Here is a 14,678-nt window from a genome sequence, read left to right as displayed (position 1 = left end):
ACAACCGTTTGAGTCTGGCAGTTCAGTCATTTTTCTGTCTGCTTAGCTCATTATTACCTCATTAGTTTGTTTGTGAGGCTTTTATGGGAGATAAAACCTTGATTGATTCCACACTTATTTACACCTGTAGGGAGACATCTGAGAAACATGAATCCATTTATATGTCAGGGAGCAGTTAGGGCTAGCTGCTCTCTACAAGAATGAGGAAGCTGTGCACAAATAACATCTAGCAAGGCCGGGGTCTTCCTAGCCAGACTACAGCCCTACAGTACCAAAGTAAGGCAGACCCAGAGATCATAGCCAGGTTCATCTAAGAGCTTAGATCATCAGGGAAGTTCACGGTGATGAGGCCCTTACAGTCTTGAGTGTGGGGTCACTAAAGCATAGGCTATGCAAATATTATATGGAACAGTTTTAAACCAGTATTTATATCTGTCACTGTTCCTTAAAGCTACTAATATCAAGGGTAATTTTCCAGCCTATAATTGTGGGTATTGTCCTACAGTTTTCTTTAGACTATTTTTACAAGCCTGATAATTATTTCTACCACTCTGGATGATTGTGAGTGGTAGGATGTATGCAGTCTTTAATTCCCAGGTTACTCATTAAGGCTTGAGTTCTTTCACTTACAAAAGTCCCTCCTTATCTGATCCTTTCTCTGTGGATGTTCCATATCTACATATAATTTCCTTAAATGGAATTTTTACAGTTACAGAGGCTGTGTTCCTTTCAGAAGAAAAAGTTTTAACCCGTCCTGAAAAGATACCTCTGATGACAAGGTGACATGGTTTAACCTAGCCTGCAGCTAAGCACCACACAGCCACTTTTTCACTCCCCTCCACAGTGGGATGGGGGAGAGAATCGGAAGGGTAAAGTGTGAAAACTCATGGATTGAGATAAAGGCAGTTTAATAATTAAAAAAAAAAAAAGGGGGGGGGGGGGGGGGGAAGAAACACAAAGAGAGAGGGAAACACCTCCCCCCAAGAAAAACAAGAAAAACAAATGGATGCAAAAGAAAGCAATTGCTCACCACCAAATGACCAATGTCCAGCCAGTTCCCGAGCAACAGCAGCCCCCGCCAACCTCCACCCACTCTGTTTTATTGCTGAGCAGAATGTCATATGGTATGGAATATCCCTTTGGTCAGTTGGTGTCAGCTGTCCCGGCTGTGTCCCCTCCCAACTGCTTGTGCACCCACAGCCTACTTGCTGGCGGGGCAGTATGAAAAGCAGAAAGGGCCTTGACACTGGAAGCACTGCTCAGCAACAGTTAAAACATCCCTGTATTATCAACACTGTTTTCATCACAAATTCAAAACATAGCCCCGTACAAGCTTCTATGAAGAAATTTTACTCTAACCCGACCAAAACCAGTACACAAGGAGATATCCTCTTTTAGTTTATGGAAGTTATCTATATAATCCATTTGCAGTATTTGCCAGATTCCAAGGGTTCTCTGATGCAATGGAGGTGGCATCTTAATTTCACTAGTCTGCTTTTGTATCATTACAGTTTGCTTTTGTATCATGCACTTTTTAATTATGTGCTGAATTTCTTCCTTCATTTGTGGCCAAATATAAAGTCCTTGAACTATAGTGCCCTATACTCCTTCATGTAACATATTATGACAATCTAAGATACTTTGCTTTCTTTCAGACATCCCTGGTATCCATGTCTTCTTATTTTTTCCCTTTTTCCTGGTTTAAACTGCAGCAATTATTCTGAGTCAACTGATCTATTTGATCACTAAACTGTTTCTCAGTATTGTTTTCAGTCTCTCGTGCTTTAACACACATGTTTTTCCCCACTGCCTCTCTGAGATTGTAAAATGAACCTCTGGTTTTCTTCCATCACTATTGGTCATCCATTGTCTGCTTTCCATCCCCCTTTCTCCCAGTCATAAGTCTAGTATTTTATTCCATTATTAACATAATCACTGCTGATAAAGAGAGATAATGGGTTCTGTTTAAAGGTTTGGTGTCTTTTAATAACTTCTGTGGTAGCCTATATTTCTGCTGTTTGAGATAATCTTTTGTTGTGGGTTTACCCTGGCCAGCAACTAAGTACCCACAGAGCCACTCAGCCCCCAGTCAACAAGATGGGTGAGAGAATAAAAACAGCAAAAAAAAGAGAAATCATGGGTCCAGATAAAGACAGTTTAATAAGTGAAGAAAAGAGAAAAAAACCAAGTGATGCAAACGCAAATCACTCACCACCTCCCACAAGTAGAATGATGCCTAGCCAGGCTCCAAGCAAGTCACCTTAGAAGACACACACACCCCTCCCCCCAACTTCTTCTGCTACCCCAGTTTTATTGCTGAGCATGATATTATATGGTATGGAATATCCCTTTGGTCAGTTTGGGCCATCTGTGTCTCCTCCCAACCTCTTGCCTTTCCGTAGCCTACTCCTGGGGAGTGGGGGTGGGGGGTGGGTAGAAAGCCTTGACACTGCTAGCACTGTTCAGCAACAGTCAAAACATTGGTGTGTCATCAACACTGTTTTAGTCACAAATCCAAAACACAGCATCATACAGGCTGCTATGAATAAAATTAACTCCATCCCAACCAAACACAGTACATCTTTTCTCTAGTTTTCCTACTATTTATTCTCCCATTCTATTAACAGCAACATATTGGACTATTCTTTTTCCTTGCTCATATCTAGCACTCTTGTCAGTGAACCACAACTTTAGTTTATTACTAGGTTTCTCTAAAGGACATGCACATCAATATCTAGTTGTTCTTTCCTGAGCAATTGCTCTTTGTTCACAACTGGGATCCACCCCTTGTTTAGATCTGGTTCTTGTAATACTCATACAGTACACCATCATCATTACCAACCCCAGTTCATTAATATTAACTTGATAAATTGGTGTGGTGGATTAACCTTGGCCAGCAGTCAGATGCCCACCCAGCCACTCAGCCCCCCTCCTCAACAGGACAGGGGGAGAAACTAAACAGTCTTTCTCACAGCCAGATAATTTTTGTTCTGCCCTCTGAAGATGATGTACTTTTTATTTTTGTAATGGTACTGCTCCCACAGAATCAGCCAGAGCTTTTTAAAGCAACTTCTTTCATTTTAGTTAAAGCATCATGTTCCTTGTTCCAGTTTCATTCCTGATTCTTTCTCAGTAATTTCCATAATGGTCTCCTGATACCAGCAAAACTTTCTTTTTCCCCAATTACAGTTCCCAAGTAGTTTACCTGGGGTTGCCCTAACTGGGCCTTATTCAAATTGACTTTAAATCCTGTTTGGTCTGTTAATCTTAAATTTCAGATACTTGTGTTTTACACTTCTGTAGCTCCAATCACTAGAATATCATCCGCATAATGTTTCTGCTTTGTAAACCCCCTGCAGTACCTAAGTAAAGGTATATCATTTGTCTCTAAATGTGAAAGCAAACCTCTAAACTGATTCTTCAGTAAGTCAGATGGCAATGAAACATATTATAACTGAAAACCACTTGTTATTTTCTTGTAAATTAGCAATAATCTCAGGCATGCATGCTACAATAGGAGCCATCCTCAGAATGAACTTATTTATCTGACAGTAGCCTACCATCATTCTCCAGGATTTTTATCAACTTTTTTAACAGGCCATAATGGAGAATTATATTGTTAGGCCCCTGAGGGCACTAATAGGTCTTAACAGCCCTGACCAGCTTTACTTGGGGCCTCTACATCCTCTGCCCAGGAGCCCCAGTTCAGCTCAGACCTGGGCCTTCAGTCCCTGCCTGAGCTATGTCATAGGAATACTAGACTCCAGCTCAGCCACAGCTGTGCTTGACCATAGACCCCGCTGATCTGGACCCTGACCTGCAGACTGATTTCCTAGTCTGTCCTTGGCCTTGCCTCATCACTATGGACCTACTTGGTGATCACTGTCTGACTCTGTTTACTCTCATCAGACCTGATCTTGACATTAACCTGCAGATTGACTTCTTGGCTTGATCTTGAACTTGCATCATCATCATGAACTTGACTGATGATCTAGACTCTTAGTTGAACCTGTTTACCATCCCTGGGTCTACCCTGCTCACCTTGCTCGGGTACTGTGAGGTCTCTGGCCAGCAAAGCCCCTGCCCTGCTGGGTTTGTTATTGTATTTGGCTTCTCATTCCTTAGGGAGAAGATGGCCCTCACTGCACCCTGACATATGTGGGTTTATAATTTCCCACAAAACACCTTGTTCTAAATACTCTTTAATGATTTATCCCAGAGCAGTCCTAGAGTTTTTAGGATATGGATATTGTATAAGGGGGGCAAACTGAAAGTCCCACTGTTTCCTCTTGGTCTTTTCTTTTTTTCACACTGTAGGATTGTTTTCTGCCATACTCCTGGGACCTGTTGTTTCCAGAATTCTTTATCTATTTCAGTTAAAATTTGTGCTTGTTCTCTTGAATCTTTATACCAGCCTTTCTCTGCTTCCTGTATTCCTTTATATTTCTACAAAATATCACTATAAAAATTAAGAATCCATGTTCCATTATCCAGTCATAATTCATCCACTGTTCAAGGAACCTGATTCATCCTTATTTCTGCCAGGGATACTACTTGTACCCCATCAGGAAAGGGCAGTCAGTACATGATAGATATCAAGTCCTGCCAGCATTTGAGAAACTCCACATTTGTTCATAAAGCATTCTCCATCTTCTCCTGGCTTAGTGCAGCTAACAGAAGCATCCAACAGATACAGAAGTTTGATACAGTGGTTTCTGGGCTCTGCTTTTAGATCATCTAAATTTTCAGGGAACAGGAACAACTTCTGAGATTGTCAGGGGTCTTTTAGGAACCCCTTGAAGAACTTCAGGGTACCTGATGTTGCTGGGAAAAGATACCTACAGAAGAGTGTGGTTCTAGCAGCAGTTAATAAGCTCTGTCAGATGTTCTTGATCAAAGGGTGCTTTGAGCTTTTGTTGCAGCTGACTCCTGATTTGGAACAGTCAATCACACTTAAAGCAAGTGCTAGGAAGAAGCCTATATAACTGCTGGGCTTAGCACTAATAGGAGTAGTGAGCAGATATAATATTTGTTATAGTATGTAGAAATTGGTTAGACCCTCTGCTGAGGGTAGTTTATATGTGTTCAGCAATGATGTGCTTTGGGTCATGGTCCCTAGCACTAATTAGAGCAACTTTCCCTGGAATCTAAGTGGTCTTGACTAAGACCGAGCTCCAGAGGAAGATGCATCTCTCCAGGCCTTTGGCTGTAGGGAGTACCTAAGGATGGAGTAGGAGGAGATGGTGCCCTTGCCTGAAGATGTGTGTTGGAGGAGAATCTCTGCTGTGAAGTAAAGGAGCTGCAGAGAAGAGGTCAGCAGACTGCATGGTATCAAAGGTGATGAAAAGGAGATTGATAAGATATTTTTCTCGAAGACTGTAGAGATGCAAAAATCTGAATCTGTAGTTGCAATGAGGAAGGGGGCAGCCAGGGCCTGTGTTGAAAGAAAGGAACAAGGTAAATGACAGAATTGCATCCCTGGACTTCAGGAGAGCAAGCTTTGGTCTGTTTGAGCACCTGCTTGGAAGAATTCTGTGTGTTGTGGTTTAATCCCAATAGGCAACTAGGCACCACACAGCCACTTGTTCATTCCCTTCCAGGAAGATGGAAGAGAGAATTGGAACAGTAAAAGTAAGAAAAACTGTGGATTGAGATAGAGTTCAATGGGTAAAGCAAAGCTGTGTATGCAAGCAGAGCAAACTAAGGAATTCATTCATTTCTTCCTGTAGGCAAGCAGCTGTTTAGCCATTTCCAGGAAAGCAGGGGCTTCCTCATGCATAATGATCCAAATATCACCAATCGCCCCCTCCTCCTCCTTTCCCACAGCTTTTATTGAATCCCCTTCCAACTTCTTGTGTACCCCTAGCCTACTTGCTGATGAGGCAGTGTGAGAAAGATAAGGCCTTGATGCTATGCAAGCACTGTTCAGCAATAACTAAAACGTGGATGTGTTATCAACACCATTTTGTTTGCAAATCCAAAAGGTAGCACTATAAGAGCTGCTATGAAGAAAACTAACTCCATCCAGTAGATAATTAGTCACACAGTACAGTTATTTAACATAATTCACTTGTGCACATGTGCTTGTAATTATTGGATTGGAGCAACAGTAGGGAGGCCAACCCCATTTGTCTGCTAAGAAGTAGACTGTCATACTGACATGCTAGTGGCTTTCAGATAGGTGTTTAGGAAGTTCCCTTAGTGGTCCCTTGTCTATTCAGGTGTATATATAATCCTTTAGTTTTCATGTACATGTAGCAGCCATTGCTTTCTTGGATGTGGTCTGAGTTGTGCAGCCCATTATTAATGCTGGTGTTTGCTCATGGCCTTGGCGTTAAGCAGACCCTTGGTGGTCTGTGTTTATCAGGTTCCCCTACAAGGGTTCAACAGGACTGCTAGTTTCAGGAGTTTATTGGTCCTTGGGAGATATTCACACACTAACTTCATGATGTTCATGAAGTTCAACAAGGGAAAGTGCAAAGTCCTGCACCTGGGGAAGAAAAACCCCATGCACCAATATATGCTGGGGGCCACCCAACTGGAAAGCAGCTTGGCAGAAAAGGACATAGGGATCCTGGTGGATACCAGGTTGAACATGAGCTGGCAACGTGCCCTTGCAGCTAAGAAAGCTGATGGTGTCCTGGGATGTATCAGGCAAAGTATTGCCAGCAAGTTGAGGGAGGTGATCCTTCCCTTCTACTCAGCACTGGTGAGGCCACACCTGGAGTCATGTGTCTATTTTTTGGCTCCTCACTACAAGAGAGACATGGATATACTGGAGAGAGTCCAGCACAAGGCCACAAAGATGATTAAGGGACTAGAATATCTCTCCTATGAGGAAAGGCTGAGAGAACTGGGACTGTTTAGCCTAGAGAAGAGAAGGCTCAGAGGGGATCTCATCAATGTATATAAATACCTGAATGGAGGGTGCAAAGAAGACAGAGCCAGGCTCTTTTCATTGGTGCTCAGTGACAGGACAAGAGGCAATGGGCACAAACTGAAACATGGGAGGTCACACCTGAACATAAGGAAACACTTTTTTTTCCTGTGAGGGTGACAGTACTGGAAGGGGCTGTCCAGGGATGTTGTGGAGTCTCCCTCCTTGGAGATATTCAAAAGTCATCTGGACATAGTCCTGGGCAACTGGCTCTAGGTGGCCCTGCTTGAGCAGTGGGGTTGGACAAGATTACCTCCAAAAGTCACTTCCAACCTCAGTCATTCTGTGATTCTCAGCATGTACTTATCCTCTCTTTGTCCTGCTCTTTTCAGGTCACTATTGCTCCATCCATGCACATAAGTACCTGAAAAGCCAATTCACACAAACTCCCGCAGAAGAGGCTTTTATGACCATTCTTTACATTGTGTAAACTTGAACTGAAGAACTCTGTACTGCAGGATGTTGTAGGTGTTAAAAGTTTACATAGCTTTAAAAAAGCAATGGGTAAATTCACAGAAGAATTATTGGGTGAGGACTATTAATTAATACAAAGCTCTACTGGCTTTGGAAATTCCTGAATTGTTTGAGATTGGGGAGCATTCTGGAGACTATTGCTATTTACCTGATCCTATGCCCTTCCCCAAGGGTCTGTGACTGGCTCCTGCTGGGAACAGGTCCTATTCTAGATGGTCATTTCTAGTGTTAGTTAGCTTTTATCAAAATTGGTAAAATTCTGGAACATAGCTACGTTGATAGCCTCTCTAAGCCTTAATTTATGAAACAGATAAGTTTTATTTATAAAGTATATTAATTCATTTTGGTTTTGCTCCTTAACCTGTCTGATGGTTCTGTCTTGCAGAAAGCACCTCTACTGCTACATTACAGACCCAAAATGGACTTACTGTAGGAGAACTTTATTGTCCTTCTGGACAGTTTTTTTTGCAGAGACTATCATCTGGCACCTTAGTGCAGCACTTAACTCTCATGTGACACAAACCAGCAGAATCATTTTGGAACATTGTAGTGCTTCTGTAGCAGGTTGTCCTTCTGAATATTTCTAGGGATGTGCTACATGGATTTTTTTGACAAATATATATATATTTATTTTTGTACAAATGAAATAAATCACAACTCAATAGGATTCTACAAACACTGAGTTTACAAGCAATGAAAACACTTAACGGTTCCATGGAGCTCAGCCTGATTCATCTATTTGTAGTTACACAAAAATAAGTTAAAATGGTGCAGGAAAGATTTAAAATGTTGCTTTTAACACCAAATTACTAAATTTACTTATTTTTGTCTTTAAAATTTTCAACTTGTTTCAGTATGTTTTTCTGAGTTGTTCTTGTTTTATGTAGTATGTCCAATTATGTCAGCTTTAATCAAGCCATTCTATAGAGCATTGAACATACCTAATGGTACAGTGACTGGTGATATTTATTATGCTGCATTAAAAACTTCCTAAAAGCCTGGAGATCCAATTACTTCATTAGTTTTGCACAGTGATTGTTCTTTATTTTTTATTTCAGTAATATTTTAATATCCCTCCTTTGCATGTTGATTTTAAATGAGTTCTATTGACTTTTAAAAATATGCCTTAATATTTTGCCATGGCATAAATTACATCCAATCATAACAAATATTCATAAGTGCTGAACTTGTGAAATTGTTTTAAAGCAAATATGTCATATAATTGGGGCTTGAAAAAATCAGATTTTACTTTAGAGAGTATTTGCTATTTGATTAGCTGTTAAAACTATGGCTGTTGAGCACCTTTTGTTGATGTTGCAAAAGTTTCCATTTCACTAGCTAAAAATTCTTCAGTTAACTGCAAATCAATTCTGTGTTTCTTTTGCTGTTTTCTATGTGAAACCATAGCTGTTTATAGCTCAATTACTAATCTGACCTCAAAGATAAATAGATTACAGGGGCACCGTCTGGCTTTCCCTGATAATTTTGCTTGTGTCAAGCCCTGAGAGATGCAAACTACTGTATGTGTGTCTATGTACAGACATGCACACACCTTAGAGAATCCACCTTCAGTAGTGCTTAGCAGTGTTGACTACACTGATTGAAAGGCTTTTTAAAATAGCTTCATAAAAATGTGGTAGTAGCTGAAAGTGACTTCTGCAAGCTGTATGCTGCACAACACTATATAGCACGGATGTGAGTGTGTCTGACATGGAGTCTTAAGTAACTGAAAAGATGAGCAGTATTATTGGCAGTTGCTAATAATTTTTAACTCTTTGAGTTTTCCTGTCTGCTAAAAATGGCAGTTATATCAAACACTTTATTCTTTCATAAAATATCAATGGCTAGGAAAATCAGTATGCCTATTAGCACTGTCCTGCTTCTTCCAGCTATGTTCCCGTACTTTGCAAGAAAGCATTGCTTAATGTTACTTGATAAAAGGAGGTTGATCTCATAAGAGGTTTATTCAAGTATTCTAAATCCTACTGCATCTTGAGTTTTCCATGCACCGCATTGCTCTGTACATCTCCCATGCTTTTCTTAATTGAACTTTTCAGTTCTTCTTTACCTAGTTCTGCTGTTGCCAGAGGGAAGCTCTAAGTTCACTTGTTTGTCTTAAGAAATGGGGCCCTTGTTTTCATTTATGGCCATAGATGGTGGATGGTGAAGAAATTGAAAGAAATGCAAAGAGAAAGAAAAAGTCTACTGAACTGTGAGGATGGTCAAGAGAGCCACAATAAGGCCAGTGGAGTACTGCCATCTCTGCAAATGATGATGTGATACCACTACATTTGAACACTTGACTTAGACAGGACTTGTTCACATCAAGGCTTAGAGAATATGCATGTAATGGAATTAGAAGTTTGCTCTGGTTTTGCTTTACTGTTTCTGGACTTGCTTGCCTACAATTTAGCTTTTATCTGTTTTTAGCATTAATAGAAGTGACAGAAGAGGGCAGGTGAGATCTAGTTAGTCTCTATTTTTGTTCAGCTATAGTCTAAGGGTTTAATAAATATATTTATGATTGGTCTATCTCAGTATATTTACACTGTGGAACCTTATTGTAAGATCAGATGTTGATGCAGTCCTGCTGAACTTTATTGGGATTTTAGTGTTTCCCTGTGTAGCTCTACAACTGAAAGAGGTTAGCATTATACAAATGTAAATTCAGGAAGCTCTCTGCCATACAGTTCTAAATCTTGTTCTAACAGTCTATAGTATAGAATATATGTTTTCAAGTACGTAACTACATTTGGAATCACTCAAATTTGTTAGTGCTATATCAATATATTTAAATCTGTTTATAATAGGTATGCATCTGTAGCCATTGTTAACACCTATAGCTGGCAATTGCTCATAATCATAACTTCTTTGTAGTGTTTAATTTGATAAAACCTCAGCAGTAATTTTAAAAGCAAAACAAACCACAACCCTATTGTTTGCATCATGTCACAATAGATATCGTCATTACAAAAACCGTTTCCCATCAGGAGGGATGGGATGGGATGGTGTCTGCACCATTTGTTTGCTTTCTAGCTTTATAGAGAGGCTAGACTACAATTGGATTCAAGTCAGAGGCAAGCCTTAGGGTCAAAGTGCTAGTTTACTTCTTTGAAGCTTAAGGAACAGTTGGTTTGATGTCAAGATTATATTGGCTAAAACAATACGGACTTCTCTCTTTAATTTTTTTAAACTTAAATCTGAAAGTTGGGTTCAGTATAGCTATTTTTTAAATCCTAATGAAGTCATGATTAATTTATTTTGATCTTAATGAAAAAAGCATTAATGTGAAGTAATTTTTACAGCCACTTACGCTGGTAAATAATCGTGGTAAAAAGGTATCTTGTAGCATTATCCTCAGCAGCAATGAGACTAAATTATCCCATGTTCCATGTCCTGGTTTTGGCTGTCTGACTGTTGTGGTTTAACCCTGGCCAGCAACCAAGCACCATGCAGCTGCTCACTCGCTGCCCCTTCACCCATAGGGGTGGGGAGGAGAATCGGAAAGGAATGTAAAATTTGAGGATTGAGATAAGAACAATCTAATAATATAAACTGAATTAAAATGAAAGAACAATAACAATAACTAACAGTTATAATGAAAAGATGGGGGGAAAGGATAAAATCCAAAGGGAAAGGGAGAAAGAAAAACAAATTATGCACAGTACAATTGCTCACCACCTGCTGACCAATGCCCAGCCAGTCCCTGATCTGCAGGCCCTGGCTAACCCTCCAAGTTTATATACCAAGCATGACATCCCATGGTATGGGATACCTCTGGCTGGTTCAGGTCAGCTGACCTGGCTGTGTCCCCTCCCAATTTCTTTTGCCCCTCCAGCCTTCTCACTGGCAAGGCCCTGAAACAGAAAAGTCCTTGACTTAGTATAAACATTACCCAGCAACAACTAAAAACACCAGTGCAGTTATCAACACTGTTCTCACATCAGAGCCAAAACACAGCCCTGTACTAACTACTAAGAAGAAAATTAACTCTATTCCAGCCACAACCAGGACACAGAGTCTCACTAAACACAGTTTTTATAAAAAATGGGTAATTCACAGAAAGTATATAATATTCAATTTAAATAAGATTTGAAAGCCTCGAAGAACTAGCTTTATAAAAAATATTTATTAAGCATTCTGTTTTATCATTTTTTGTTTCAAAGGTTCAGATTTTTTTGTAGGCATATAAAACTAGAATGGTTTTACAGCTTCTTCCTATTATATTGGGTTTTAATGGCTTTTATTTGTATGGCTAAAGAGCTTTGCTTGTTCTTTTGTGCAATGGGTCAGAAACATACTTTTATAAGGCATATATTTAAACTATATATGTAGCATCTACTTCTAAATTGAAAAGCAGCATAGATGGGGATTTTCATATATATGTTTACTGGGGTTTGCTTGGGATTTTAATTTGTTGTTTGTTGGGGGCTCTGTTTTTTTTAAGAATGAAGTTTGGAATTTTATGGGCTTGTAAAATCTTTAAGTGCAAGAACTACCCATCAGCAATATTTTAAAATGGATGATCTAGCAAGAAACTTCAATGTGAATTGTGAAAGTAATATGCAAAAGATGCAGCCTATCCAAAATTTATTTGTGCCATTGTTATGTCTGGTATCTTTGTGCATCATCTAACCTAAGAATATTTATTTTTATTAGTTGTGCAATAATGTACACAACACTGTCACCTCTGGGAATGTGGGACTTAAAAAATGAGACTACATTTATGATGGTACTATTTTTTTCAATAGACTATGAGCCTTTGAAATCTTATCTGGCTCTACTGTTTTAATGGTATAATTAGTCTTAGGGGATTCACTTTTTTTCCTACTGGATGGTAAATGGAACTATACAGCTAGCCTATTTTTCAATTATATGAATCTTACCATTGAGTTAAGTATAATTGGAAAGAGCCAACTAGTCTGTGCAATAACACATTAATCTTAATAAATGCATTTTCTCAGCAGTACTTAAGAAATGTATTTAGTACATAAGGCTGAATTTTACAGAAAAATCTAGTTTCTGTATTTCCTCAGGTAATTGATTCAGTTTGGACATTTCACCGGATATGTTAATACAATCTATGCTTCAGGTTTTCTGCCTGAAATTAATAACAAGAAAAAAATGTCATACATAATAGCATCTTTGCATAAGTTTCACTTAACTATAATTGAGAGGTATTGACTTCTGATGCTTTTAAAGGTGCAGAGAGAGCATTAAGGTGCCTAACATCAGCATGGAAAAATACTTTAATGTCTGCTTTCATCAAAATCTGTAATCATGTATGGACACTCTAGGTACCTGCTTTTTGTGGGAACCCAACAGTCATATTTTTACAATGGAGTTTGATATGTCTATACATAAATTTAAAACTGTTCTGGTTGTTTGAGACACTTGAGTGGATCCTCAAGGCTTCTTGGAAACCTTTTGAAGCCACCATGATCTGCTGAGGGCGGACTGCAAGATGGGCTAAAAGGCCAATTCTGCAAACTCTTACAGTGGTAGCTTTATTACTTAACCTAAATGATTCCACTGAAAGCAGTGGAATTATTCATGTGGAAAAAATTGCTTAAATGTGTGTCTGCAAGATAGAGTCCTAACTTTTGAAGGATGGACTGATGTTTCTGTATCTTTTAACTTAAAAAGCATTGGTTTAATAAAGTTCCTTTATCCAAGTAATTTAATTGGACAAAAAGAGTTTGTTCTTTTTCTGCAACAACATTAAGGTTAAAGGGCAATAAACCAGTACAATCACTGAGCCTTTATCCTCAAAATGTGGCATAATAAAGATACTGAAACTATCACAGTGTAATACCATATTTTTGACTTAGTTTCACTTGAGAGATTACTTTTTTAATACTGTTTTCTGTGTGAATTTTGTACTATTGGTGGCTAGTTTTGGTGTGAAGAAGCCTTTTAGGATTATTGCTTGATGTTCTGATTTTACAATAGTGATGCTTGTATCCAGTGTTTTGCCAAATAATATATGCTTATTAATAAAAGTAAAAAAACTAACTGAAATCCTGCCAGGCTGGTGGTAGTTGTTCCATTCCATCCCCCCACCCCTGTACTATATTATGCGAGCTAGTCCTTTATGTTCTTAAGCAAAACAGAGTCTGACTGGAACAATAATGACATACGTGGTTCTATAATCAATCCTTATTCCCATCTTACTCAGTTGAGATGTTGGCATGGCCCAAAAGAGTACTTTTTGACATATGATGCTGAAATGTCTGTGCCAAATGTGTGGCCGTAATTGCCTATCAGTTAATTAACATGTTGGGGGGACAGGAAGTAGGTACTTTATTATTTTCAGGTATTTGTGAGTATAAATAGAGTAGAATATAGAATAGAACTGCACACATTATTCAAGGTGAGGCTGCATCAGTGCTGAATACAGTTGGTTAATGACCTCTTTTGGCTGACTGTTTACACTGTGTGTAATGCACCCCAGGATGCGGTTTGCTCTCTTGGCTGCCAGAGCACACTGCTGACTCATATTGAGCCTGCTGTCAACCAGCACCCCCAGATCCCTTTCTGCAGGGCTGCTCTCCAGCCACTCCTCTCCCAATTTATACTTGTGCCTGGCGTTACTCTATCCTAGGTGCAGAATCTGACATTTTGACTTGTTAAATTTCATGCTATTAATGATTTCCCAGTGCTCCAATCTATCTAGGTCCCTCTGCATGGCATCTTGCCCCTCAAGCAAGTCAATAGCACCTCCCAGTTTGATATCATCAGCGAACTTGCTAATGGTGTATTCAACTCCTGCATTCAGATTGTTGATAAATATATTGAACAGAATTGGCCCTAGAATTGAGTCCTGAGGAACACCGCTGGGGACTGGTTGCCAGCCAGATGTAGCCCCATTCAATACAACCCTCTGAATCTTGATGTTCAGCTAGTTCTTCACCCAGTGCACTGCGAACCTGCTTATCTCACGGTTGGACAACTTGTCCAGAAGGATGCTCTGATGGACAGTATCAAAAGCCTTACTGAAAACCCGAAAAGCTATTTTCCCTACCCATGCATGTTACTTTTAAGTTTTGCTCTTATCTAATGATGCTGATGCAGAGGGGTACACTGGACCATGACACTTTTGGACATATGTCAAATTGAAAAGCATACCAACCCGGATTCTGCCTTTTCTCTTTTGAATAGGGAGGGAGAGAGCATAGTTGTCCCTGATGAACTTGGGAGAGGGTGATCTTGCAGTATCTTTCTATAGTACTGTGAATTTACAGGCTATTCTATTGCTCTTTGTATT

General features: G+C 39.5%; 1 protein-coding gene across 2 annotated transcripts in view; it reads left to right on the top strand.

The window, feature by feature from the left end:
* The window catches only part of LOC129783110 (polycomb group RING finger protein 3-like), an 83,522-nt gene extending 70,090 nt beyond the window's left edge, over positions 1-13,432 (top strand). For both annotated transcript variants that reach the window (XM_055792819.1, XM_055792820.1), the window contains one exon: positions 7,797-13,432. In XM_055792819.1, the coding sequence (XP_055648794.1) occupies positions 7,797-7,844 (48 nt within the window). In that variant the 3' untranslated portion in view covers positions 7,845-13,432. The remainder of the gene's footprint in view (positions 1-7,796) is intronic.
* Positions 13,433-14,678: the final 1,246 nt, after the last annotated feature.

The sequence above is a fragment of the Falco peregrinus genome, chromosome W (genome assembly GCF_023634155.1).
Source record: "Falco peregrinus isolate bFalPer1 chromosome W, bFalPer1.pri, whole genome shotgun sequence".
In the NCBI taxonomy this organism is placed as follows: domain Eukaryota; kingdom Metazoa; phylum Chordata; class Aves; order Falconiformes; family Falconidae; genus Falco; species Falco peregrinus.
This window is presented reverse-complemented; position numbering and strand designations above follow the sequence as displayed.